General features: G+C 42.6%; 1 protein-coding gene across 1 annotated transcript in view; it reads right to left on the bottom strand.

Annotated features, from left to right (window-relative positions):
• ANKRD42 (ankyrin repeat domain 42) overlaps positions 1 to 23,442 on the bottom strand; it is a 43,896-nt gene extending 20,454 nt beyond the window's left edge. Inside the window, exons 1-8 of the mRNA XM_087966025.1 lie at positions 23,344 to 23,442; positions 19,357 to 19,520; positions 16,428 to 16,535; positions 14,945 to 15,064; positions 9,717 to 9,852; positions 6,716 to 6,919; positions 4,035 to 4,160; positions 1,944 to 2,049 (exon numbers count right to left, since the gene is read on the bottom strand). Coding sequence (XP_087822151.1) covers positions 1,944 to 2,049; positions 4,035 to 4,160; positions 6,716 to 6,919; positions 9,717 to 9,852; positions 14,945 to 15,064; positions 16,428 to 16,535; positions 19,357 to 19,520; positions 23,344 to 23,371 — 992 coding nt within the window. The 5' untranslated portion in view covers positions 23,372 to 23,442. The remainder of the gene's footprint in view (positions 1 to 1,943; positions 2,050 to 4,034; positions 4,161 to 6,715; positions 6,920 to 9,716; positions 9,853 to 14,944; positions 15,065 to 16,427; positions 16,536 to 19,356; positions 19,521 to 23,343) is intronic.
• Positions 23,443 to 26,247: the final 2,805 nt, after the last annotated feature.

The raw sequence follows: 26,247 nt of genomic DNA, 5'->3' as shown, positions 1-26,247 counted from the left end.
GAAAATTAAGAAACAATGTTATTTGAAAATTCCAGTTTGGTTATCAACTATTGAAGCTTTTTCCTATCCCATAATTTATAAGAAGGAACAAACAGTTAGATATGGGGAAATACTGGATGAAAAGGGTGAACTTAAAAGCGATGCAAAAGCTAGAAGAACAAGATATAAAGATGAATTGGTTTTCATATGCAAATACACTCAAGGTATCTTAAAGATTCTAAAACAGAAGGATTTTATGATAAATTGACTGATTTAGATGGGATTTTGACAGGTGCTGATGAAAAAGTGATTAAAAAACTATATAGTTATTTGTTGGAAATTAAATTAGAGGAAGAACAAGTCAAAGAAACAATGATTGTTTGGGGGAAGAACTTTGGATATGGGATTGATTTAGAAAAATGGCAAAAATTGTGGTCTCAAAATTATAAAATGACAATGTCAGTAGCATATAAAGAAAATTTGTATAAGATGTTTTACAGGTGGCATTTTCCCCGACAAGAATAGCAAGAATGTTCAAGAATAAATCCGAAAAGTGTTGGAAATGTCATCAGATCCCTGGCTCATATTACCATATGTGGTGGACTTGTGAGGAGGCCAAGAAATACTGGACTAGAATTCGCATATGGTTGGAAGAAATGACAAAAAAACATATAGATTTGAAACCAGAGATTTTTCTATTGGGAATCTTACCTGATACATTTAATAAAAACTTAAAGTATTTGATTGTAAATGTGTTAACAGCGGCTAGGATTGTATTTGCTAGAAATTGGAAGAGTGAGAAAATACCATTAGAGGAAGAAATTATTAAGAAAATATTGGAATGTGCTGAAATGAGTAGATTGACATTTGAAATTAGAGAACAAGAAGATAAACAATTCTATGAAGTTTGGGATCTTTTTATCAATGGTTAGATAAAACAATATAATAATAGAATATATATATATTTTGGTTTTGATAATATTTTTAGAATATTATATTAAGATAGATTTGGTATGATTTTACGATTTGTTATAAATTAACTAAATTATAGTTATCTCGCTTAAGCATGAATTAGTTAAATTATAGTCAAATGATTGTTTAATAAGGATATTAGGATATATAATTGTTGATTGATAATATGAGTTATTATGTAACATAATTATTATGATGACTATGAAATAGATGCACAAAAAGGAGTGATAAACCAACCGATACACTGTCTGTAAATTTATGAAGAATGATGATGTTCTTATGTTATGTTTTATGTTTTATGTGCTTTTATTTGTTGTTAAAATCAATAAAACTTTTATATAAAAAAAAAAGAAAGAAAGAAAGAAAGAAAGAAAGAAAGAAAGAAAGAAAGAAAGAAAGAAAGATTAGATAGATAGATAGATAATAGAGAGAGAGAGAGATAAACAGAGAGATGATACTGTAGATATAGATAGGATGTTAAAGAGGCAGACAGACAGATAATAGAGATGATAGATATAGATAAGGAGAGATGATACTGTAGATATAGATGATAGGATGTTAGAGATAGATAGATGAAAGGTAGACGATAGGTAGATGATAGATAGATAGATAGATAGATAAGAGATAGACAGACAGACAGATGACCACCCAATGGATTGAATTCATGGAGACACTGTACGTTGCCGGGACAATCCAGCACATGCACACACACGGTTGAACCTATTAAGGGGTTCTTGCCAGACTTCCCCTTCATCACAAATGCATCTGGTTCATGCTGGCTTGGGAGAGGGTGGGGAGATGGAAGCAGCTGCCGCTGCCTGTTAAAAAGAAAAAAGAGACAGGCCACCGCCTGGCCCCAGGTAACCCAGGCTTAGCTGTTGCTCATTCCTCGTCCCCATGCTGACGACCCATTAAAGCGCTCTCTGCCGGCTGAACATGCCGGAAAACGGCCCATGTGAACTCATCTCTTGTGGACAGAAGAGCGCGCTCACCTCTTTGCAACATCCTTGGGTGTTTCCCCGGCATCGTTGGCAATATTGCAGTCGGCTTCCCGGTTAATCAGCCACTCTAAGACATGTAAATGACCTTGTCCTGCCGCTGGCGAGAGACAAAAGAAAACATCAATGCACGCTTCGTTTGCTTTTTGCCTCCTAAGGCTTCGTTCGTGCTCTTGTTTAATCAGGGGAATAATTTAGAACAGAACAGAATAGAATAGGGAAGAGAAGAGAAGAGAAGAGAAGAGAAGAGAAGAGAAGAGAAGAAAAGAGAAGATTGAATGGAATGGAATTGGAGAAGAGGAGAGGAGAGAAGAGAAGAGAAGAGAAGAGAAGAGAAGAGAAGAGAAGAGAAGAGAAGAGAAGAGAAGAGAAGAGAAGAGAAGAAGAGAAGAGAAGAGAGAATCAGGAAGAGAACAGAACAGAACAGAACAGAATAGAATAGAATAGGAACTGAGAATGGAATGGAATAGAATAGAATAGAAATAGAATAGAATCAGGTATAGAAGAGAATCAGGAATAGAATAGTATAGAATAGAATAGATAGTATAGAAGAGAAGAGAAGAGAAGAGAATCAGGAAAAGAAGAGAATCAGGAAGAGAACAGAACAGAATAGAAGAGGGAATAGAACAGAACAGAATAGAAGAGAATCAGGAAGAGAAGAGAATCAGGAAGAGAACAGAACAGAATAGAATAGAGAAGAGAAGAGAGAAGAAGAGAATCAGGAATAGAATAGAATAGGGAATAGAATAGAATAGAATAGAATAGAATAGGAACTAGGAATGGAATAGAAGAGAAGAGAAATAGAAGAGAAGAGAATCAGGAATAGAAGAGAATCAGGAATAGAATAGTATAGTATAGAATAGAATAGAATAGAATCAGGAAGAGAAGAGAATCAGGAAGAGAAGAGAATCAGAACAGAACAGAATAGAATAGAGAAGAGAAGAGAATCAGGAATAGAATAGAATAGGAACTAGGAATGGAATAGAAGAGAAGAGAAATAGAAGAGAAGAGAATCAGGAATAGAAGAGAATCAGGAATAGAATAGAATAGAATAGAATAGAATAGAATAGAATAGAATAGAATAGAATAGAATAGAATAGAATAGAATAGAACCAGGAACAGAAAAGAATCAGGAATAGAAGAGAAGAGAATCAGGAATAGAAGAGAATCAGGGAGAGAACAGAATAGAACAGAGAAGAGAAGAGAATCAGGAATAGAATAGGGAATAGAATAGAATAGGAACTAGGAATGGAATAGAAGAGAAGAGAAAGAGAAGAGAAGAGAATCAGGAATAGAATAGAATCAGGAATAGAATAGTATAGAATAGAATAGAATAGAATAGAATAGAATAGAATCAGGAACAGAAGAGAATCAGGAATAGAAGAGAAGAGAATCAGGAAGAGAACAGAACAGAACAGAAGAGAATCAGGAATGGAATAGAAATAGAATAGGAATAGAATAGAATTGGAAGGAACCTTGGAGGTCTTCTAGTCCAGCCCCCTGCTCAAGCAGGAGACCCTATACCATTTTAGACAATTGACTGTCTAGTCTCTTTTTAAAAACCTTCAGTGTTAGAGCACCCACAACTTCTGAAGGCAAACTGTTCCACTGATTAATTATCCTCACTCTTCAGAAGTTTCTCCTTAATTTCAGGTTGCTTCTCTCCTTGATTAGTTTCCATCCATTATTTCTTGTCCACCATCCGTTTGCTTTGACTGTTAGTAGTTGAGGTTCTTGTAGAGACTGTTAACAAGCATTAAACCTGCATAGTAACCCCCTTGGCTATGAGAACTACGCTATGGCTGGAAGTACCCAGAAGCGCTGTCAATAAATAAATATATAAACTTAAAACAAAAATCAAAAGGGAGCCTGAAGCCCTTTAGAAACCAAAGTTTAAAGCAGGGTGTCCAACCTTGGCAACTTTAAGACTTGTGGACTTCAACTCCCAGAATTCCTCAGCCAGCTTTGCTGGCTGAGGAATTCTGGGAGTTGAAGTCCACAAGTCTTAAAGTTGCCAAGGTTGGACACCCCTGGCTTAAAGCAATGTATCAAAGCAGCTCTACGTAGAAGGGATGCTCTCCTGACCTTTGTGGAGCAGCGTTGATCCTCGGTCATCCCGTTCGTTCACGCTGATGATTTTATTTTCTAGCAGCATTCTTAGGGTGTCCAGGTCCCCTCTGAAAGCAGCATCATGCCCTGGAAAGCTTAAGTCTTTGCAAAGAAGGAGAAAGAAGAAATCCACGAATCTGAATCATCTCTGGAGAGATACACAGGAGTTTGGCTAAAAAAAAATATTAGCACTTGGAAATCAAATGTTCTTTAATCTAAACTTTCCCAGCTTGACAGCCCTAATAGCTAGTCCTCTCAAGGTTGTCAGAATTTCCAACAAATATGTAAAGGTGGAAGAAGAAGAAGAAGAAGAAGAAGAAGAAGAAGAAGAAGAAGAAGAAGAAGAAGAAGAAGAAGAAGAAGAAGAAGAAGAAGAAGAAGAAGAAGAAGAAGAAGAAGAAGAAGAAGAAGAAGAAGAAGAAGAAGAAGAAGAAGAAGAAGAAGAAGAAGAAGACAACCAGGAGCAACTGGGATAAATAAAGGTAAAGATGTCCTCTGACCCAGTGGTCGCCAACTGGTGGGCTGGGGATCACTGGTGGTCCATGAGAAAATTTTGGTGGTCCACAGAGAAATGTCACCCCCAAAGCAATTAATCCAGGCTGCACAGGAACACAAGGTTGTGCTGCCCATATGGCCTGCAGGAACACAAGGCTTGCAATGCATCGCTTGCATTGCGAACAACACGAAGTAATAAGGGGAGGGAGGAAAGGGTGGAGGGGAGAACTTGCCCCACTTGCCCCATATGCCTGGCCTGGCCACCAGGCTGCTTTTTTCTTCTGCTGCTTTTGGCTGCACTCAAGGAAAGCAGCAAAAGTCTTTCTTTCTCTCCCCCAAACTCCACCAGAAATGAGTCTTTGGGACCCTGCAAGGCCTCCTGCTCCAAGAGGCTGCGCCGGCATGACAAGTCTCACAAAGACTCATTTCTGGCAGAGTTTGGGGAGAGAAAGAAAGACTTCTGCTGCTTCTGCTGCTTTCCTTGCATGAAGCCCAAAGTCTCTCCCCCGAGAACGGAGCTGGAGACGGTATCCTGCGATCCCAAATAAAGAATGATCGATCGATAGGAAAATGGGGTGGGGAATTTTCCTGCAGATTTTTTGGGGGATTTTCCCAGAGTCAATGGTCTGCAGGATTTAAAATTATGAGTTTGGTGGTCCCTGGGGTCCAAAAGGTTGGTGACCCCTGGTCTGAGCAGTTGTGTCCAACTCTAGGGTTGGTGCTTATCTCCATCTCTTAGCTGAGGGACCCAGCCTTGTCCGAAGACACTTCTGTTGTCATGTAGCCTGGCATGACTATATGCCGAGGTGCACAGAGAACACTGTTACTTCCCCACTGAAGTGGTACCTATTTATCTACTTGCATTTGCATGCTTTCAAACTGCTAGGCTGGCACGAGCTGGAGCAAGGAACTGGAGCTCACCCCATTGTGTGGAGCTCAGGTCTCAAACAGTTATAGTCATCATTGGTTTACCATTGGAAGATCTGAAAGACCAGGCCAGGGAGAGATCATCAAGGAGAAAAGCTATCTATAAGATTGCTAGGAGTTGATAAATGACTTGATGACATAGAACAGAACAGAATAGGAATTTAGACTAGACTAGACTAGACTAGAATATAGTAGAATTAGAATTGAATAAGAGTAGCGTAGAGTAGAATAGAATAAGAGTAGCATAGAATACAACAGAATTAGAATAGAATAAGAGTAGCGTAAATAGAATCAGAGTAGCATAGCGTAGCATAGCATAGCATAGCATAGCACAGAATAATAACTTTATTGAAACTTCGAATGTATACTGATCGGCATACATTAAAATGAAATTTTGTTGCATACAGCTGTCAAAGGGTCACCACCTCCAATATAAACTACATGAACATGACAAAAAATACAAAATTATGTATATACCCATATATATTATGTGACACAGAGGAACAACACAGTCTAGTTTGGATGTATACATGTACATCCTTGTATACATAATTATAATATAATTATCAACTGGCAGAAATAGTCTGGCAATTGAAATCTAACATACGCATGATGTGAATGGATGAATCCATCCAGCATTCAGTGGGAAATATGATAATCAGATATGATATTGGGGGTGGGGAAGCAGAGTCAGAACAAAAAAAGATAATCTGGTAGGCTAGAGAGAATGCTACAACCTTTATCTAGGTAATAGAAGAGAGTATTTATATTCAGATTAACAGAGTTGGAAGGGACCTTGTAGGTCATCTAGTCCAACCCCTCACCCAAGCAGGAGACTACACCATTTCTGTTAAATGGCAGTCCAATCTCTTCTTGAAAGCCTCCAGGGATGAAGCTCCCACAACTTCTGAAGGAAAGTTGTTCCATGGGTTGATTGTTCTCACCGTCAGAACGTTTCTCCTTATTTCTAGGTTGAGTGTCTCCTTGTTCAGTTTCCATCCATTATCCCTTGTCTGGCCTTTGTAACTCAGGGTTGAACTGCGGATGCAGTATTCCAGATGTGTCCTTACTAGGACTTACTTCTTTGCAGTCTTTTCTTTAATTAAAACAAAACCTGCATCCTGTGTGTTGCAGGTTCTAATAAAAGTGAGAAAACTGCATTTGAGAAGAACAAAAAAAAAACCCTACCCTCAAAATTTCCCTCCTTTCCACAATTTTGCTCATCATCCACCTACTTTCTTCCTCGTCCAATGATGAGTCATCCTCCTCCTCTAGACTGTCCATGTACATCAGGATGTTTTCCTTGTAGAACCTCGTGGCCAGATCCCGTGGGGTCTCACCGTGGTCATTCCGGGCTTTCAAGGAGTGGACCAATGTGGCCATTTTGCTCACCAAATATTTAAAGCAGTGCAGGTGGCCTTCCATGGCAGCCAGGTGAACTACGAGACAATAAGAAAGATGAGTCACACATTTGAGCTAATCTGACAGTGACAGAAGAACAGAGTTGGAAGGGACCTTGTAGGTCATCTAGTCCAACCCCTCTCCCAAGCGGGAGACCCTACACCAGGGGTGTCAAACACAAGGCCCGCGGCCAAATCTGGCCCGCCAGACCTCGTCTGATGGCCCGCGGTGCCGCCGCCAGCCTTGCAGCCTCCCCTTTTTTTCAATGAATTTACTCCGTGCCTGCACGGAGTAAATTCATTTTAAAAATGGCTCAAGTTAAAAAAAAAAATTTACTTACCTTCCGGGACCTGGCCCGACTTCTTCCTGCCCCGCACTGCTCCCTGGGTGTCGGACGTGACGTCATCACGTGACGTCCGCCCGACATCTCCAGGGATCAGAGGAGCGCGGACGCCGCGGAGAGGAGCAAGAAGAAAGAAGTAAAAGAAAGAAAGAAGTAAAAGGTAAGTAAAGTAAATGGAGGGGGCAGATGGCTGGGCACTATAAAAGGGGCAGATGGCTGGGCACTATAAAAGGGGGCAGATGGCTGGGCACTTTAAAAGGGGGCACATGGCTGGGCACTTTAAAAGGGGGCACATGGCTGGGCACTATAAAAGTTTAAAAAAGGTAATGCCTTGTGTTTTCCATATGTTTAATAAACAGTGTTTGGCAATATTTGTATGTTTAAAAAAATTAATGTTTGTTACCAAAAACATTTTTCAATACATTGTACAATAATTGTACATTTGAATATCTACTTGTCATTATTCTGACTATGTTTCTGCTTTCAGAGCTAGTTATTACTTACATTATTACAAAAAACAGTAATAATTGAATGCAGTGACATTAATTTATGATAATAAAGAGTGGACACATAGACCTACAGATACAACCCCTTTGATGGGGACCAAACTGCTGATGCGGCCCCCGATGAATTTGAGTTTGACACCCCTGCCCTACACCATTTCTGACAGATGGGACTCCAGTCTCTTCTTGAAAGCCTCCAGTGATGATGCTCCCACAACTTCTGAAGGCAAAACTGTTCCATGGGTTGATTGTTCTCACTGTCAGAAACTTGTCTCCTTATTTCCAGCTTGAATCTCTCCTTGATCAGTTTCCATCCATTATTCCTTGTCTGGCCTACAGGCTCTTTAGAAAATAGCTTGACCCCTTCCTCCTCTCTGTGGCAACCCCTCAAATATTGGAAGACCTCTATCATGTCTCCCCTGGTCCTTCTCTTCACTAGACTAGCCATGCCCAGTTCCTGAAACTGTTCATCATATATTTTAGCCTCCAATCCCCTAATCATCCTGGTTGCTCTTCTCTGCATTCTTTCTCAACATCTTTTTTATAGTGTGGTGACCAAAACTGGATGCAGGACTCTAGGTATGAACCTACAACCTAATCTGGACCAAACCTTCCCCAGGCTGACATATTTTAGATATGTTGTGTTAACAACGCAACCTGCTGGGAGTAATCCCGCTGCACAATAAGACAACACATTGTAGAAATCTCTACAGAGTATCAGAAGCTCTTGTGTGTGTTTGTGTTTGTGTTTGTGTTTGTGTGTGAGTGTCCGTCCATCTAAGGGAGATGGGCAGTTAAGATATATGAAGCATAAATAAATAGTCCGCTCTGTTGTGTTTCCTCAAAGCTGCCTATGGTTGTGAAAATTGCACCTTAAGAAAAGCCAGGCAGGAAGAAAACCGACTTGTCTGAGCTGGGGCCAAACAGAACGGACAAAGCTTCTTGGATGAGAAATGAAATGTCTTCAAGGCAAATCCAAGAACAGGGGTCTCTCTCAAACTCAAGGTCCGCAGCCAGATTCGGCCCATGGGTAGCTTAGATCTGGCCCACCGAGCCGCTCTGGAAACTACGAAGGACCGGCCTGAGGTGCCTCTGCCACCGGGCACCCCCGAGATCCACTTTCATGACTGAGGGTTGTAGGAGCCTGGCCGAAAACAGAGCTTGTAAGGGCTGCGTGCGCCCCTCTGAACTTCGCTTTTGCTGGCAGAGGGTTGTAGGAGGACATCACAGCCGAAAATGGAGCTTGGGAGCCCATTTTCACTGGCAGAGCACTTCGGATGCCACAGGCGTCGTCGTCCCCCTCAACACGAGTGATTTCAGGCTGGCCATGCCCACCCAATCATCCAGGCCCTCCCTGCCTCCCACCCTCAAGGTCAAACACAACCCTGATGTTGCCCCTCAATGAAATCAAGTTTGACACCCCTGCCCAAGGGACGTCCAGCTGCCTTTTGAAAAAGCACCTTTGAGACAACCACAATCTGAGTGACTGAGAATCTCCGTGGGCCTCAATGGGATTAGGACTTAACCTGGCAAGGGTGATAAACTCCACCATAAATGGGGAAAGCTCTTCCTTTCGGAATTTGGAACGGTGTCTTCTGAGCAGTGGTGGGATTCCAAAAATTCTACTACCAAGGTAAAATTTGTGGGTGTGGCTCGATGGGTATGGCTTGGTGGGTGTGGCAAGGGAAGGATATTGCAAAATCCCCATTCTCGCCCCACTCCTGGGGGAAGGTTACTGCAAAGTCCCCATTCCCTTCCCACCCCACTAACCTGCTTTCCAGCTCCATTCTCCTGCCCAGGGCAACCCAAGAAGACCCAGCTGGTCAGCTGGGACTCTGGAGGCAGAGAATAGATGGGGGAGGGGCCAGTCAGAGGTGGGATTTGCCGGTTCTCTGAACTACACAAAATTTCTGCTACCGGTTCTCCAGAACCGGTCAGAACCTGCTGAATACCACCTCTGGCATGACTGGGATGTTTCTCCTACCATACCTGGAAGGTTTCCATCTTTATCCGCATCGTCTAATGTAGCTCCCCATCGGACAAGAAGCTGGAGGCAGCCTAGCCGGCCGTAGAAGGCAGCATTGTGTATAGGTTTCCAGTCATTCTTATCAGAAGCGTTGACATCCTGGTTATTAAAAATGGAAGGAAGCCAAGACAATTTCAGAGGGAGTTGTGTGTGGGTAGGTGAAAAGAGTAAACACGGAAGCATTAAAAGATTTGTGTTCCTTGGATTACATGGTTTAGCTGTTTCTTCCTCCTTGGCATGAGGCACAAAGAACAAGGCCTATATACTAAGGGGTGCGTTGGCTCAAGAAGCTGAGCTTATCGATCAGAAAGGTCGGCAGTTCAGCGGTTTGCATCCCTAGCACTGCATAATGGAGTGAGCTCCCATTACTTGTCCCAGCTTCTGCCAACCTAGCATTTTGAAAGCATGTAAAAATGCAAGTAGAAAAATAGGGACCATTTTGGTGAGAAGGTAACAGTGTTCCGTGCACCTTTGGCATTTAGTCATGCTGGCCACATGACCACGGAGACATCTTTGGTCAGCGCTGGCTCTTTGGCTTTGTAACGGAGATGAACACCACCACCTAGAGTCGAAAATGATGAGCACATATGTGCGAGGGGAACCTTTACTGTTATACACTAAGTTGCAGTTCAGAAGATTTACTGCTCAAACCTATATACAAGAACCGAGTCAACTAAAGTTTAATGGATGTCAGGCATATGCCAGAGGCTTGATAGTAGACTATACAAAGAAAAGTAATACCATGAAAAAGACTAGCCTCTAAGGCATTAGAGGATGAGTATAAAGGACTTGAAAAAGAGCTACAGAAAATGCCACAGAAAAAAAGACATGAAGTTAAAAATGGATATAATCAAACATAAAATGGGTCTAATAGAAAAAGAAGAATTAGCACAGAAAATCAGAGGTGCTAAACAGAACTATTTTGAAGATGCAAATAAACCAGGTAGATGGTTAGCATATAAATTGAGAAAGGAGAAAGAATCAAGGAAAATATTGCAATTAATAGATGACCAAGGCCAAGTTTGCTATGGTAGTAAAGAGAAGAAGGAAATCATTCAAGACTATTATGGGAAACTATACACACAAGAGAATATTGATGAGGAAAGAGTTAAACAGTATTTACAGAATGCTAATTTACCCCAGATACCTAAAGAGATTGAAACAATGTTAGAAAGCAATATAAGGATGATGGAGTTAACTGAAGCACTCAAGAAGCAAAATAATGGAAAGGCACCAGGCCCAGATGGACTTCCGGCAGAATTTTACCAAACACTACAAGAATCGTTGAACCTTCCATTGCTAGAAGTGATGAATGAAGTTATGTTAAAGAAGAAGATACCTAAATCATGGTCAGAAGCTTATATTACACTTGTCCCAAAAGAGGAGGCCGATCCATTACAAATCAAGAACTATAGACCAATTTCCTTACTAAATGCAGATTATAAAATTTTTGCTTCAATATTGGCAGAAAGACTTAAAAAATACTTAAACAATTTTATCCCTCCTGATCAAAATGGATTTCTGCCAAAGAGACAAATTAAAGATAATATGAGAGTAATCTTGGACACTTGGGAATACTACAAGGCACACTCTGAAAAACAAATGGCTTTGATATTTCTAGATGCACAGAAGGCAATTGATAATGTGAATTGGCGATTTATGTTATTACAACTGGAACAGATGGGCTTTGCTAAAAAATTTATTCAAGCAATAGAAGTTATATATCATAAGCAAAGGTAATAATAGAGGGAGAACTGACAGACTCTATTGATATAAGAAAAGGAACAAGACAAGGGTGCCCACTATCACCTCTGTTGTTTGTGTTAACCTTGGAAGTGCTAAACAGAAATATTAGAGAAGAAAAGGATATAAAAGGGATGAAAATTAAACAGGAAGAATTTAAGTTGCAAGCATTCGCAGATGATCTGGTTTTCATTTTAGAAGACCCACTAGAAACAGCATCAAAATTGATAGAAAAGATAGAGGCATATGGAAAAGAGGCTGGTTTGAAAATAAACAAAGATAAGACAAAGATCTTGACAAAGAATATGCTATCAAGACAAAAGGAAGAACTGGCAGATCTATTGAAAATTCAGGTCACGAATAAGATTAAGTACTTGGGGATACATTTGACAGCAAGATGCAGTACACTAAAAGAGAATAATTATATCAAACTTAAGCAGCGGATAGCGTTAGATTTGGCGAAATGGGAAAATTTACAACTGTCATTAATAGGGAGAATATCAACGATCAAGATGAATATACTACCAGAATTTTATATTTGTTCCAAACAATTCCAGTTAGGCTTGGAAAAGATTACTTTGAAGATTTAAATAAAATCATGTTGAAATATATATGGCAAGGAAAGAAAGCGAGAATAAAGCTAAAGCTTTTGCAAGATGCTAGAATAAGAGGAGGATTTGGTTTGCCTAATTGGGAGTTGTATTACCAAGCTACAAATTTGATGTGGGTTAAGGAATGGATAACATTAAGAAACACTAGATTGTTGACATTAGAAGGACATGATCTGTTGTTGGGGTGACATGCTTTTCTATGGTATAAAGAAACTAAATCACAGGGGTATTTTAGAAGACATTATATACAGGAGTCTCTGTGGTTAAACTGGGAGAAGACTAAAAGACAATGTTATTTGAAAATTCCAGTCTGGCTATCAACTATTGAAGCATTTTCTTATCCTATAATATATAAAAAGGAACAAACAGTTAGATATGGTGAAATATTGAATGAAAAGGGTGAAATTAAATCTATACAAAAATTAGAGGAACAAGGTTTAAAGATGAATTGGTTTTCATATGCACAAATACCTTCAAGGTATGATAAAGACTCTAAAACAGGTTTCTATGATAAACTGATCTAGATAAGATTTTGACAGGTACTGATGAAAAGGTGATTAAAAAATTGTATGATATTTATTAGAAATTAAACTAGAAGAAGAACAAGTTAAAGAAACAATGATTGCTTGGGGGAAGAATTTTGGATATGTGATTGATCTAGAAAAACAGCAAAAATTGTGGTTTCAAAATTATAAAATGACAATGTCAACAGCATATAAAGAAAATGTGTATAAGATGTTTTACAGGTGGCATTTCCCCCCAACAAGAATAGCAAGAATGTTCAAGAACAAATCGGAAAAATGTTGGAAATGTCATCAGACACCTGGCTCATATTACCATATGTGGTGGACTTGTGCGGATGCTAAAAAATATTGGACTAAAATCCACACGTGGTTGGAAAAAATGACAAAAAAGCATATAGATTTGAAACCAGAGGTATTTTTATTGGGAATTTTACTTGAAATATATAGTAAAGAATTGAAATACCTGTTTGTAAATGTTTTAACAGCAGCTAGGATTGTATTTGCTTAAAATTGGAAAAATGAGAAAATACCATCACAGGAGGAAATCATTAAGAAAATATTGGAATGTGCTGAAATGAGTAGATTGACATTTGAAATCAGAGAACAAGATGATAAACAATTTTATAAAATCTGGGATCTATTCTATCAATGGTTAGAAAATAAAGCATGGTAATGAAATATGTAGATTCTTAGAAAATAATAAATATATAAAGTTATATTCTTTTCTTATTACATCTACAAAATGATTGTAGGATAGATTTGAGATGATAATCTGAACTGTCACAAAACAATTTAAGTAAAATATGATTATTCGTAAAACATGAATGAATAAAACTATAGTCAAATGATTAACAATGATATTAATGTATTTAATACTTGATTGAAAATATGAGAATATATACAATGTAACTGTAATTGAAGATTACAAAAGGGAAGCACAAAACAATTTGTAAACCAACTGGCACACTGTATGTATATATATGTGGAAGATGGCTTGATGTTTTTATGTTTTGTTTGTCTATGTTCATCTTAAAAACCAATAAAAAGTTTTTAAAAAGTTTAATGGATGTCAGATAAGGGTCAAAGAAATTCAAGAGGGGTTAGGCTTAGACCATTGGTGACAACGTAATGACTCTAGACTGATGACTCGCTTAACTCCATCCCTCAGTTCTGCCTGCTCTTCTATATCTAGCAATATTATCTTCCTCCTTTCTTGCTTAGCTTCTTGGTGACCCTTGGTAACTTTTCTGTGGATTCAAATGAGCATCGATTCAAATTTGAATTCCATAGTAAATAACGGCTTCAAATTCTGTTCAGTACTCAGAGGAAACGGTGTCGATAATGGATCTGGTACTCATGGGAAAACCACAAGTGAAAAATGTCTATGATGAAATTTAAATACTTTCTTGAGAGCTGTTAGCCGGTAAAACAATTAACCATGGAGTTTTAGTTTTTATGTTTAGTATGTATTTCATTTATCTCTCAAATGAGTGACTTTGCAGTTTGGGTAATGTTGTGTGAGAATGACCTTGGTAGATGGGGAGAGGAAGGGATACAGCCCAGGGAAAATTTAGATAAACAGAAGGGGAGCCCACAACTGGATAACGGGCAGAGAAAAAGAGAAACCTCCCCCCACCTAACTTATCAGGCAGTAAAAGAGACAGTGGGAGTTTTCTACCTTCAGGTTTTCAAGATTGTGTTAAAATAACCTTCCGATAAAGTAGGGACCTTGTCGTGTTTCTTGCCTGGTCTACTTTGGAAACTGACAACAGAACACAAATTATTCTTAGAAATATAACGTGGGAATGTGGGAAAGAAAAGGATGGAATTTGTCTCTAGCTTGACCTCCTTATATAAGAAGTACGGCTGTCCAGAGGGAGACAATCAAAAGTCAAGACCACAATCGTAAAATGTGCATTGAAGAGCCTTGGTGGTACAGTGGTTAGCGTGCAGTACTGCAGGCTACTTCTGCTGACTGCTGGCTGCCTGCAATTTGGTAGTTCGAATCTCACCAGGCTCCAGGTTGACTCAGCTTTGCATCCTTCCGATGTGGGAAAAAATGAGGACCCAGATTGTTGGCTAACTCTGTAAACCGCTTAGAGAGGGCTGTAAAAGCACTGTGAAGCGGTATATAAGTCTAAGTGCTATTGCTATATAAAGGGCAGGCTTCCATTGCATACTTGTGACCATTTTGACTTTTTTGACTGCCCCTGTAGATACCCCTGTTGAAGAACAGGCATGCAAATGTTATGGAAAGACTAGGAGCAAGGTGAATTATGCCGATTCCTATTAGGAATAACACTAATTTCTTACCACTCCGCTCCGGAGTATGGTTTGTAAAGTGAATGAATGTCCGTGGGTCGCTGCCAGATGTGCTGGAGTACATCCTAGGTCATCTGGGAGTCCTAGATTCACAGCATTGAGATGAAGGGCCTGTGTGATGATCCAGGGTGGGATACAAAAGCAACAAAGTCACAAAAATAGGCGAAGTCCCTTTAATTCCTTCAACTTGGCTTCAAAGGTCCAATTATCATTGACTGGAGGAAAAACTCCCCCACAAACAGCTGCGAAAAGGAAGAACTTCCATCCAAACTCAAAATACATATAAATTATAAATAGGAAAAAAACAACACAAACCACACTGAAGAAATGAATGAGACAAGGCAGGATAAGGGCTTGAAGACGTCCATAGATATTGGAATACACCCGCTGGGAAGGACGCCAGAACTCAGATAAGAACTGAAAGACTAGAATTATTTCACGCTTTGCTTCCAGCACTGGCCCATGCGCAGTTTGTCCTTTTAAACAGTCCGCACAGCTGCAGCCCATGTAGGGGATCAGGGCCCTTTCCTCCCCCGGAGACCACGCCATTCATATTTCTCCCTTATCTGCTCTTCCCTGCGTGCCCTAGGATGAAGAGGGGTGGGCTTGGGTCTTCCTCTGAATGCCCAGCCAGCCTGTGCCCTTCCCCGAACTGCTAGGTGGGCCGGAGCTGGAGCAAGGGACAGGAGTTCACCCTGTCATGTGATGCCTGGGTCTTGAACCCGGGCTGCGAGCTTTCCATCCTTATCCACTTTCAGTTGGCGAGTAGCCCCCATCTTATAATTGAGGTCATCTTGCCAAATAAATAAATGAATTCATTCTGGGAGTAATGAGAATATGATTTTCGTTGTATTTTTAATGGCGTTAAAGCTTGCAAAGAAGAACTGCCAACAAAACTACTGGATTTCATTTAATCCATTATCATATGGACAAGAGAACTAAATGAGTGGGGGAGGGGGGAAAACCCAAATCCTAACAATAAAGGAATTATTGAAACTTCAGTCTCCATCAATATAAATGATAAGAACCGATAAATTTCACTGAAGCAAAGTTTAAAATCTGGTACGGAATCATTCTTCTGAAACTTCAATATCCCCAGGCAAGATATGTTCTTCATATATGGACAATCTGAAAATTTTGAGATTTAACTTAACATCATCTTCAAATCTTTGACCATTAACTTCCTCCCCAAAACCTGGCTTATTACAATATGGCTTTCAAATCCAATATTTCTCAACCTTGGCAGCTTTAAGATGAGTGGATTTCAACTCCTAGAATTCCTTAAATAGGATGCTGGCATGTTAAAGTTACCAAGATGGAGAAACAAGTGAAAAAAAATTCCTAGATGACAACTAGGAAATGTACAATACCTGTCCTAGAAATCCACTTGGAACACTAATGTCCTTTCCAAATGAATCCAGGTTTTTAATTAAACCAGTTTAATCCTTAAACCGGGTTAAATGAAGACACTCACCTGCATGCAGGCATCCTGACCTCGAATGGCAGCCAAATGAGCTGCAGTCCAGCCTCTTACGGTCACCGCAGTCTGATCAGCTCCATGCCACAGAAGCCAGTGAAGACACTAGCAAATAAGAAATCACGCTTTAGGTTTCTATTGTGGGAAGGAAAATCCATCTGGTTCAGTTCCAGGCTGGGAGAAAGACACCGGAAACATGGAAAGATGGTTTATTGATGAAGCAGAACTACGTGGGTTTGTGATTGTGGACAGCTGACAAAATGGAGTTGAGGGGAGGGGGTTTTAATAATTTGAGCTTTGTATTTTAACTTCCTGTTCCTGGGCAAGAATATGTCCTTTAATATTCTATTACCTATTGTCAGATTCCTCTGGGATCATGTAGCAGTTATGTAGGGGTCATAAAGGTAAAGGTTCCCCTCGCGCATACGTGCTAATCGTTTCCGGCTCTAGTGGGCGGTGCTCATCTCCGTTACAAAGCTGAAGAAGAGCCAGAGCTGTCCGAAGATGTCTCTGTGATCATGTGGCCGGCATGAATCAATGCCGAAGGCGCACGGAACGCTGTTCCCTTCCCACCAAAGCGGTCCTTATTTTTTTATTTGCATTTTTTACACGCTTTCGAACTGCTAAGTTGGCAGAAGCTGGGACAAGTAACGGGAGCTCACTCTGTAACGCAGCACTAGGGATTCGAACCGCCGAAGTGTCTACCTTTCTGATCGACAAGCTCAGCATCTTAGCCACTGAGCCACTGCGCCCCTTAGGACACTTATATAGGCTCTGTAGGCAAAAGAGAAAATGCAAGTCCTAGGTGTTTGTATGAGCTAATCTTGTCAACCTTTGGTTCCGTCTTTCTGAATGGATTACCAAATCTGCATTTCTAAAAGCTGGCCTCCTCAGTTTCTGCTTGGGGACAGAGAGACTGGGGCTGCTTTGGGAATAAGCTGGCCCAATCTTCCTTAATGGGCACAAAATATCTACTGGGGGCTATTAGGAAAGACTGAGGCTGCTTTCTGTCTTTTTATTTTTAAATATGTTTCTCCATTAGGGAAATATAACATTCTGCCTTTTCAATATTTCCCAAAATATTTCATTCTTCTGGAGGGGTTGGGGGCTGACTTTCTACACCAGGAGTGTCAAACTCAAGGCCTGCAGGCCGGATCCAGTCCATGGATGTGCCAGCAAAGGACTGGCCCCCGGAGCTCCATTTTCACTGGCAGAGGGTTGCAGGAGGCCATCCCAGCCGAAAACGGAGCTCCGGAGTTTGTTTTCACGGGCAGAGAGCTCAGGTCACCAAGGTGCCCCCAGGGGTGGGCTTCGAAAATTTTTAGCCACAGGTTCTCTGCCTGGTTGCTGGGTGGGCAGGGCCATGGTGGGCGTGGCCTAGTTGGCCTCCTGCACCATGGTTGGGGGAGGGTGTTTTTGCCCTCCCCGGACTCCGGAGGCTTTCCCTGAGCTTCTGGGAGGGTGAAAACAGCCTCCCCAGACTCCAGAGGCTCTCTGAAAGCCAGAAACAGGCCCATTTCTGGCCTTCTCGAACTTCTGGGAGGCCCATTTTTTTTGCCTTCCCTGAGTCTCCACACACACCCTGCACTTACCTGGCATCCAAAATGGGCCATGTGGGGATTCCTGGGATGGGAAGGGGCAGAGTGGGCAGGGCCAGCCAGGAGTGAGATTTGGGGGTTCTTCAAATTTCACAGAATCTTAGCTAGAGGCTCTCCCGAACTCCTGCAAACCCCCAGCAACCCACCCCTGGGCGCCTCCCGAACCTGAATGATGTCAATCTGGCCACACCCATTCTGCCCCCCCACACACACACCGGAGGTCAAACACAACCCTGATGTGGCCCTCAATGAAATCGAGTTTGACACCCCTGTTCTTACACTATTACAACCACTATTTGCCATTTCACTGCTTGTGTTGTGGTTCGCCGGCAGCAATCGGGAGGAGGTTCCTGAGAAGCCTGTGCTGGGTGTGAGGAAGAGCAGGAGGATTCATGGAAGAGCAGCACAGGCGACTCGGGAGTAAGAATGCTAATTAATGGTCCCTCCCTCTAGGGCAGGGGTCCCCAACCACCGGTCCCCGGACCGGTAGCGGTCCGTGGAACAATTTCTACCGGGCCACCGGTTTGCTGGGCGCCGCCATCTTGTTTTGATGAAAAAGTGCTTCCGGTGAGCTTTTCCGGGTAGAAAGCGGCGTTTAGGTGCTGAAAGAATCCTCGTGCCTTAGTTTCATCGAGGGGGTGGTGGCTTCGAACAAAACTAAGGCGCGAGGATTCTTTCAGCACACATGGCAAGGCGAGCCGAGCGACCGTCCCGAAGCCGTCGCGAAGCCCATCGACACAGGTACAAAGGAGGAGTTGAAGGTGGCAGGGAGAAGCGGGGGACGGCTGGCTGGCCGGTTGCTCGGCTCACCTTGCCATGCTTGCTGATGCCGGTACCGGGCCGCGGATGATTTTGTGATGCCGGTACCGGGCCGCGGCACAAAAAAGGTTGGGGGCCACTGCTCTAGGGAATATAAGCTTGGTTGCAAACGGCTTTTGCCTTTGCAAAAGTCAAAAGTTCGAAGGAGTTCGTGTGAAGATTACAGACTCTGATTTATTGGACTAATTGGCTGCAAGCCATCTGTTATCTACAAAGAGGGTTATTTGTGGAATAAAGCATGAACGTTTCAGTTTTGGAATTTATCTGTGTTTGCTTTTGGAAACTTCAGCTGGGACAGAACAGTTTGGCAACATCAGTTGTTTTTAACACTACATCGACGGTCCCCCATCTCTGGGCCATGGACCACGGGCCACGTTACCAAGCCGTGGCCTATTCCCAACCGGGCCACGTGAGCATCGGGGCTGACACGCTCTTGTCCACTCATTCCCTCATCCATTCCTTTCTTTTCCATTTGAAAGAACAGAGCGCTATCTCGCATCGTGTCTTACCTCCAAACTCCCAGAATGGGCTGCCCAGTGCAGAGGGGTGAACTTATAAACCGGATCCACCTCATTGACGCTGACGCCAAAGGTCACTATTTCATCTAGCTGTTTGATGTTCCCTGTTTTGACGGCCTCGTGAATGGTTTTGCACTTTGGTTTTTTGGGCCGTTCTGCAGAAGAGCAAAGGGGCGCCAACTCAGAAAAACAGGATAACAGAGTGGGAAGGGACCCGGGAGGTCTTCTAGTCCAACCCCTTGCTCAAGCAGGAGACCCTATACTACTTCAGACAAATGGCTGTCCAAGCTCTTTTTCAAAACCTCCAGTGATGGAGTACCCACAACTTCTGGTGGCAAGCTGTTCCACTGGTTAATTGTTCTTACTGTTAGGGAGTTTCTCCTCAATTCCAGGTTGTTTCTTTCCTTGATTAGTTTCCTACCATTGTTTCTTGTCCTGCCTCTTCAGGTGCTTTGGAAAATAAGTTGACCCCTGCTCTTCTTTGTGGCAGCCCCTCGAATACTGGAATACTGATATCATGCCACCCCCCACCCACCCCAGACCTTCTTTACCCTAGTTTTATCATTGTTACTCATGATGGCCCAGTGTGCAGGTCAATGCGATGCTGGAGCTGACCTTATTCCAGAGGAGAGGAGAGGAGAGGGGGAGAGGGAGAAGGGAGGGGAGAAAAGAAGGAGAGGAGAGGGAGAAGGGAGGAGAAATGTTACTGTCACTTTTTCTGTGTACACACTGGCACACGTTACTAAGTCTCAAAAAAAAAAAAATTATGGGCTCAATTGTGGTCAAGGACTACCACTGTATAGTTCCTGCAGATCTGCAAAGTTGGGTACAGTTCCTTACCCAAAAATGTTTCAACTCAAAATAGGCCAGAGAAAGAAAGAAAGAAAGAAAGAAAGAAAGAAAGAAAGAAAGAAAGAAAGAGAGAGGAGGAGGGAGGGAGGGGGGAGGGAGGGAGGGAGGAAGGAAGGAAGGAAGGAAGGAAGGAAGGAAGGAAGGAAGGAAGGAAGGAAGGAAGGAAGAGGAGGGAGGGAGGGAGGGAGAGAAGGAAGGAAGGAAGGAAGGAAGGAAGGAAGGAAGGAAGGGAGAGAGGAAGGAGGGAGGGAAGGAGGAGGAGGAAGGAAGGAAGGAAGGAAGGAAGGAAGGAAGGAAGGAAGGAAGGGAGAGAGGAAGGGAGGGAGGGAGGGAGGAGGAGGGAGGGAGAGAGGAGGAAGGAAGGAAGGAAGGAAGGAAGGAAGGAAGGAGAGAGGAAGGGAGGGAGGGAGGAGAGAGGAAGGAAGGAAGGAAAGAAAGAAGGAAAGAAAGAAAGAAAGAAAGAAAGAAAGAAAGAAAGAAAGAAAGAAAGAAAGAAAGAAAGAAAGAAAGAAAGAAAGACAGGGAGAGAGGGAGGAAGGGAGGGAAGGGAGGGAGGGAGGGAAGGAGGAGGAGAGAGGAAGGAAGGAAGGAAGGAAAGGGAAAGGGAAAGGAAAGGAAAAGAAAGGAAAGACAGAAAGAAAGAAAGAAAGAAAGAAAGAAAGAAAGAAAGAAAGAAAGAAAGAAAGAAAGAAAGAAAGAAAGAAAGAAAGACAGGGAGAGAGGAGGGAGGGAGCGAGGAAGGAAGGAAGAAAGGAAAGGAAAGGAAGGAAAGGAAAGAAGGAAGGAAGGAAGGAAGGAAGGAAAGAAAGAAAGAAAGAAAGAAAGAAAGAAAGAAAGAAAGAAAGAAAGAAAGAAAGAAAGAAAGAAAGAAAGACAGGGAGAGAGGGAGGGAGGGAGAGAGGGAGGAAGGAAAGAAAGGGAAAGGAAAGAAGGAAGGAAGGAAGGAAGGAAGGAAAGAAAGAAAGAAAGAAAGAAAGAAAGAAAGAAAGAAAGAAAGAAAGAAAGAGAGAGAGGGAGGGAGGGAGGGAGGGAGGGAGGGAGGGAGGGAGAGGAGGAAGGAAGGAAGGAAGGAAGGAAGGAAGGAAGGAAGGAAGGGAGAGAGGAAGGGAAAGGAGGAGGGAGAGGGAAGGAAGGAAGGAAGGAAGGAAGGAAGGAAGGAAGGGAGAGAGGAAGGGAGGGAGGGAGGGAGAGGGAAGGAAGGAAGGAAGGAAGGAAGGAAGGAAGGAGAAGGAAGGGAGGGAGGAGGGAGGAGGAAGGAAGGAAGGAAGGAAGGAAGGAAGGAAGGAAGGAAGGGAAGGGAGAAGGAAGGAGGGAGGAGGGAAGAGGAAGGAAGGAAGGAAGGAAGGAAGGAAAGGGAAAGGAAAGGAAAGGAAAGGAAGGAAAGGAAAGGAAAGGAAAGAAAGAAAGATAGAAAGAAAGACATGGAGAGAAGGGAGGGAGGGAGGGAGGAGGAAAGGAAAGGAAAGGGAAAGGAAAGGAAGGAAGGAGGAAAGGAAGGAAGGAAGGGAGGAAGGAGGAGGAAGGAAGGAAGGAAGGAAAGAAAGAAAGAAAGAAAGAAAGAAAGAAAGAAAGAAAGAAAGAAAGAAAGAAAGAAAGAAAGAAAGACGGAGAGAGGAGGGAGGGGAGGGAGGGAGGGAGAGAGGGAGGGAGGGAGAGAAGGAAAGGAAGGAAAGAAGGAAAGAAGGAAAGAAAGAAAGAAAGAAAGAAGGAAGGAAGGAAGGAAGGAAGGAAGGAAGGAAAGAAAGAAAGAAAGAAAGAAAGAAAGAAAGAAAGAAAGAAAGAAAGAAAGAAAGAAAGAAAGAAAGAAAGAAAGACAGGGAGAGAGGGAGGGAAGGGAGGGAAGGGAGGGAAGGAGGGACGGAGAGAGGAAGGAAGGAAGGAAGGAAAGGGAAAGGGAAAAGAAAGGAAAAGGAAGGAAGGAAAGGAAAGAAAAAAGAAAGATAGAAAGAAAGAGAGGGAGAGGGGAGGGGGGAGGGGAGGGAGGGGAAAGGAAAGAAGGAAAGGAAAGGAAAGGAAAGGAAAGGAAGGAAGGAAGGAAGGAAGGAAGGAAAGAAAGAAAGAAAGAAAGAAAGAAAGAAAGAAAGAAAGAAAGAAAGAAAGAAAGAAGGAAAGGAAAAGAAAGAAGGGAAGGAAGGAGAGGAAGGAAAGAAAGGAAAGGAAAGAAGGAAAGAAAGAAAGAAGAAAGAAGAAAGAAAGAAAGAAAGAAAGAAAGAAAGAAAGAAAGAAAGAAAGAAAGAAAGATAGAAAGATAGAAAGAAAGAGAGGGAGGGGAGGGAGGGAGGGAGGAAGGAAAGGAAAGAAAGGAAAGGAGAAGGAAGGAAGGAAGGAAGGAAGGAAGGAAGGAAGGAAGGAAGGAAGGAAAGAAAGAAAGAAAGAAAGAAAGAAAGAAAGAAAGAAAGAAAGACAAGATAGAAAGAAAGAAAGGGAAAGAGAAGGAAAGAAAGAAAGAAGGGAAGAAAGGAAAGGAAAGAAAAAAAAGGAAGGAAAGGAAAGAAAGAAAGAAAGAAGACAGGGGAGAGGAGGAAGGAGGGAAGGAGGGAGGGAGGGAAGGAGGGAGGAGAAGGAAGGAAGGAAGGAAGGAAGGAAAGGAAAGGAAAGGAAAAGAAAGAAAGGAAAGAAGAAAGAAAGAAAGAAAGAAAGAAAGAAAGAAGAAAGAAAGAAAGAAAGAAAGAAAGAAAGACAGGGAGAGAGGGAGGGGAGGGAGCGAGGAAGGAAGGAAAGGAAAGGGAAAGGAAAGGAAGGAAAGGAAAGAAGGAAGGAAGGAAGGAAGGAAGGAAAGAAAGAAAGAAAGAAAGAAAGAAAGAAAGAAAGAAAGAAAGAAAGAAAGAGAGAGAGAGGAGGGAGGGAGAGAGGGAGGAAGGAAAAGAAAGGGAAAGGAAAGAAGGAAGGAAAGAAAGAAGGAAAGAAAGAAAGAAAGAAAGAAAGAAAGAAAGAAAGAAAGAAAGAAAGAAAGAAAGAAAGAAAGAAAGACAGGGAGAGAGGGAGGGGAGGGAGAGAGGGAGGGGAGAGTGGGAGGAAGGAAGGAAAGGAAAGGGAAAGGAAAGGGAAAGGAAAGGAAGGGAAGGAAGGAAAGAAAGAAGGGAAGGGTAGGGAGTAGAGAGAAAGAGGAGGCAAAGCAAATCTCACCCTGTTGGGAGGTGACAGCCGCAGGCATGGTCCAGGGTTCCCCCAAATAACACAGCTCTTCTCTTTTCCTCTCTGCTTGTTTCTTCTTAGTGCTCCTTTGGCTGCTAGGAGGTTGCTATGGAAACTCTGTACACTTCCTGCGATGCTCTGTCGGCCATGTTCTCTCCTGGCAGATGGACTGGAAAGCCTCCAGGCACGGAAGACCTGGAGATGTTGAATAAAGCAACTTGGAACTCGGTCTTGAGTCAAGCTACCAGCCACTCGGCTTTCTTTTCTTTCCCCTTTTTAAAACAATATCTCCTCCATTCCGGGAAACTTGATTTAAATCATAATAATAATGATTCTGCGTGCATCACTGCAGCTGTTTGCAAAACATACATTTAGTCAACACAAGGATTTAAGTTTAGTGTGTTGTGACAAGGGGATAACCATACAGGTAGCCCTCGACATACAACAGTTCATTTAGTGACCATTCAAAGTTACAGCGGCACTGGGGAAAAAAAGACTTGTGACCATGTTTCACACTTATGACCGTTGCAGCATTCCTATGGTCAGGTGATCAAAATTCAAAATTCAGGCGCTTAGCATCTGACTCCTATTTACGACGGTCGCAGTGTCCCCGGGAGTCACGAGTCCCCTTTTGCGACCTTTTGGCAAGCAAAGTCAATGGGGAAGCCAGATTCACTTAACAACTGTGTTACTAATTGAAGAACTGCCGTGATTCACTTAACGAACGTTGGCCAGAGAAGTCATAAAGTGGGGCAAAAACATAAATGTTGGGCTTGATGTTTGCGGTCGTATGTTGAGGACTGCTCTGTAATGGGAACTCGATTTACGGGCAAAATAAACTGAAGCTTTGTTCAGGCTATTCTTTAGAGTCAAGATCTGACTGAAAAGAGACTTTAGGTCTTTGTTAAGACGTCCAATTCTGAAAGTACCTGCAAGCAGTGGTGGGATTCAAATTTTTTTTACTAGCGGTTCTGTGGGCGTGGCTTGGTGGGTATGGCCTGGTTTGGTGGGTGTGGCTTAGTGGGCATGGCAGGGGAAGGATACTGCAAAATCCCCATTCCCTTCCCACCCCACTAACCTGCTTTCCAGCTCCGTTCTCCTGTGCAGGGCAACCAAAGAAGACCCAGCCGATCAGCTGGGACTTGGGAGGCAGAGAATAGGTGGGGGGCGGGGCCAGTCAGAGGTGTGATGTGCTGGTTCTGCGAACGACTCAAAATTTCCACTACCGGTTCTCCAGAACTGGTCAGAACCGACTGAATACCACCTCTGCCCACAAGGTTTGCAGTCTCAAAAATTGGGATTATAGCAATGTACTTTTCATGGGGCAGCCCTTGATGTAGATCTGATATCAACCCTGAAGTGGCCATTTTTCTTTTGTTAGTTTTTTTTTTCTAGGGAGGTTTCTCTTCTCACTGCTTCAGGGCTGACACAGCCTGGAGCGAAGGGGCCAGGGCAGTGGGGTGTAGAGATAACTGCAGTGTTGTAGCCTAAATAAAATTATTTCCTGTGGGAACCAAGGACGCTCGTGCAGGTGTCCAAAGGGTGGAAACTGAGGTCACCTAGCAACTGGGCTGTATGCGGATTGGACCATGTGACTTGGAGACTATGGGAGGGAAGTGACAAAGTTTGACTTTTAATTGGGGGAAAAACCAGTGACACCTCAGAGCCAGTTTTCCAGGAATATGCCAATTTGATATGTCCCAATAAAACATGTTCTTTGAGGAATTTGCCTGCTTCGGAGTTCTTATTGAATGGGATGTATTACTTGGAACCTTAACATCTGGTCTAATCTGATCTGGTCCCACAGGATTAGTGAGTGGGCCACCCTTGATGTCCATTAAAATGGACATCAAGGATGTCCATTAAAATGGACATTAAGGATGTCCATTGCTAATTGGAGGTCGCCTGCTGAACTGAATTCAAAGTGCTCACAGTGGGGAAAAAAAATCTTATGTACCGTGTTTTTCAGACTATAAGACACATCTAGGTTTAGAGGAGGAAAACAAGAAAAAAATAGTTTTTGGCCTCCGCTCGTCCCCTTTTTGCCCTCCCTGGCATCCAGAAACACGCTGCAGGCCAAAAATGGAGGCGAAAAACGGGCCATGCAGAGGGTTCGGGAAGCCAAAAACAGGCCTGTGTTCACTCTATAAGACACACAAACGTTTCCACCCACATTTTTTGTGGGGGAAAAGTTTGCCTTATAGTCCGAAAAATACGGTATTTTGTTTACCACGTTGACAGGTAGTCTTCAACTTACAATAGTTCAGTGACCGTTCGAAGTTACGACGGCACTGGAAAAGTGACTTTTTTTCACTTAACCACCGTTGCAGCATCCTCTGTGGTCACGTGATCAAAATTCGGCCTTGCACGTTGTTATTTGTGACAGTTGCCAGGGTCGCGCGATCGCTTCTTGTGACAAGCAGAGTCAACGGGGAAGCCAGATTCAATTAAGGACTGTGTTCCTAATGCAAGAACGGCAGGGTTGCGCTTAAAAACAGGGCAAGATGGATCTTAAAATGGGGCAAAATTTACCTCACAACCACCTCACTCGGCTACAGAAATGTTGGGTTTAATTTTGGTTAAGTCAAAAGCTACTGTACAAGCCATTTCCACAACAGCCCATTCTGCATATTTTACAGATTCCCCATCAACAATCTACCTTCCTTTGTGGCAGAACCCGTAGTACAGAATCGCCATTGGAAGTGAAGCAAGCCCCCCACCGCATCCCACTAGTCAGAAAGGGGTTACCAAGTCTATTAGTTTAGTTGCAGTTCAGAGCTCCCCGTCTAAGACAGTTCTTCGCTTAATGAGAAATTTTTAGTTCTTTTCCCCTAAAGTAGACTTACAACTTGGAAATGTTACTGCTTTACAACAGCGGGCCCCAAACATTTGCGT

The sequence above is a fragment of the Notechis scutatus genome, chromosome 5 (assembly GCF_049901735.1).
Source record: "Notechis scutatus isolate UNSWTSFEM ecotype Mainland chromosome 5, rNotScu1.2, whole genome shotgun sequence".
NCBI classification, from domain to species: Eukaryota; Metazoa; Chordata; class Lepidosauria; order Squamata; family Elapidae; genus Notechis; species Notechis scutatus.
This window is presented reverse-complemented; position numbering and strand designations above follow the sequence as displayed.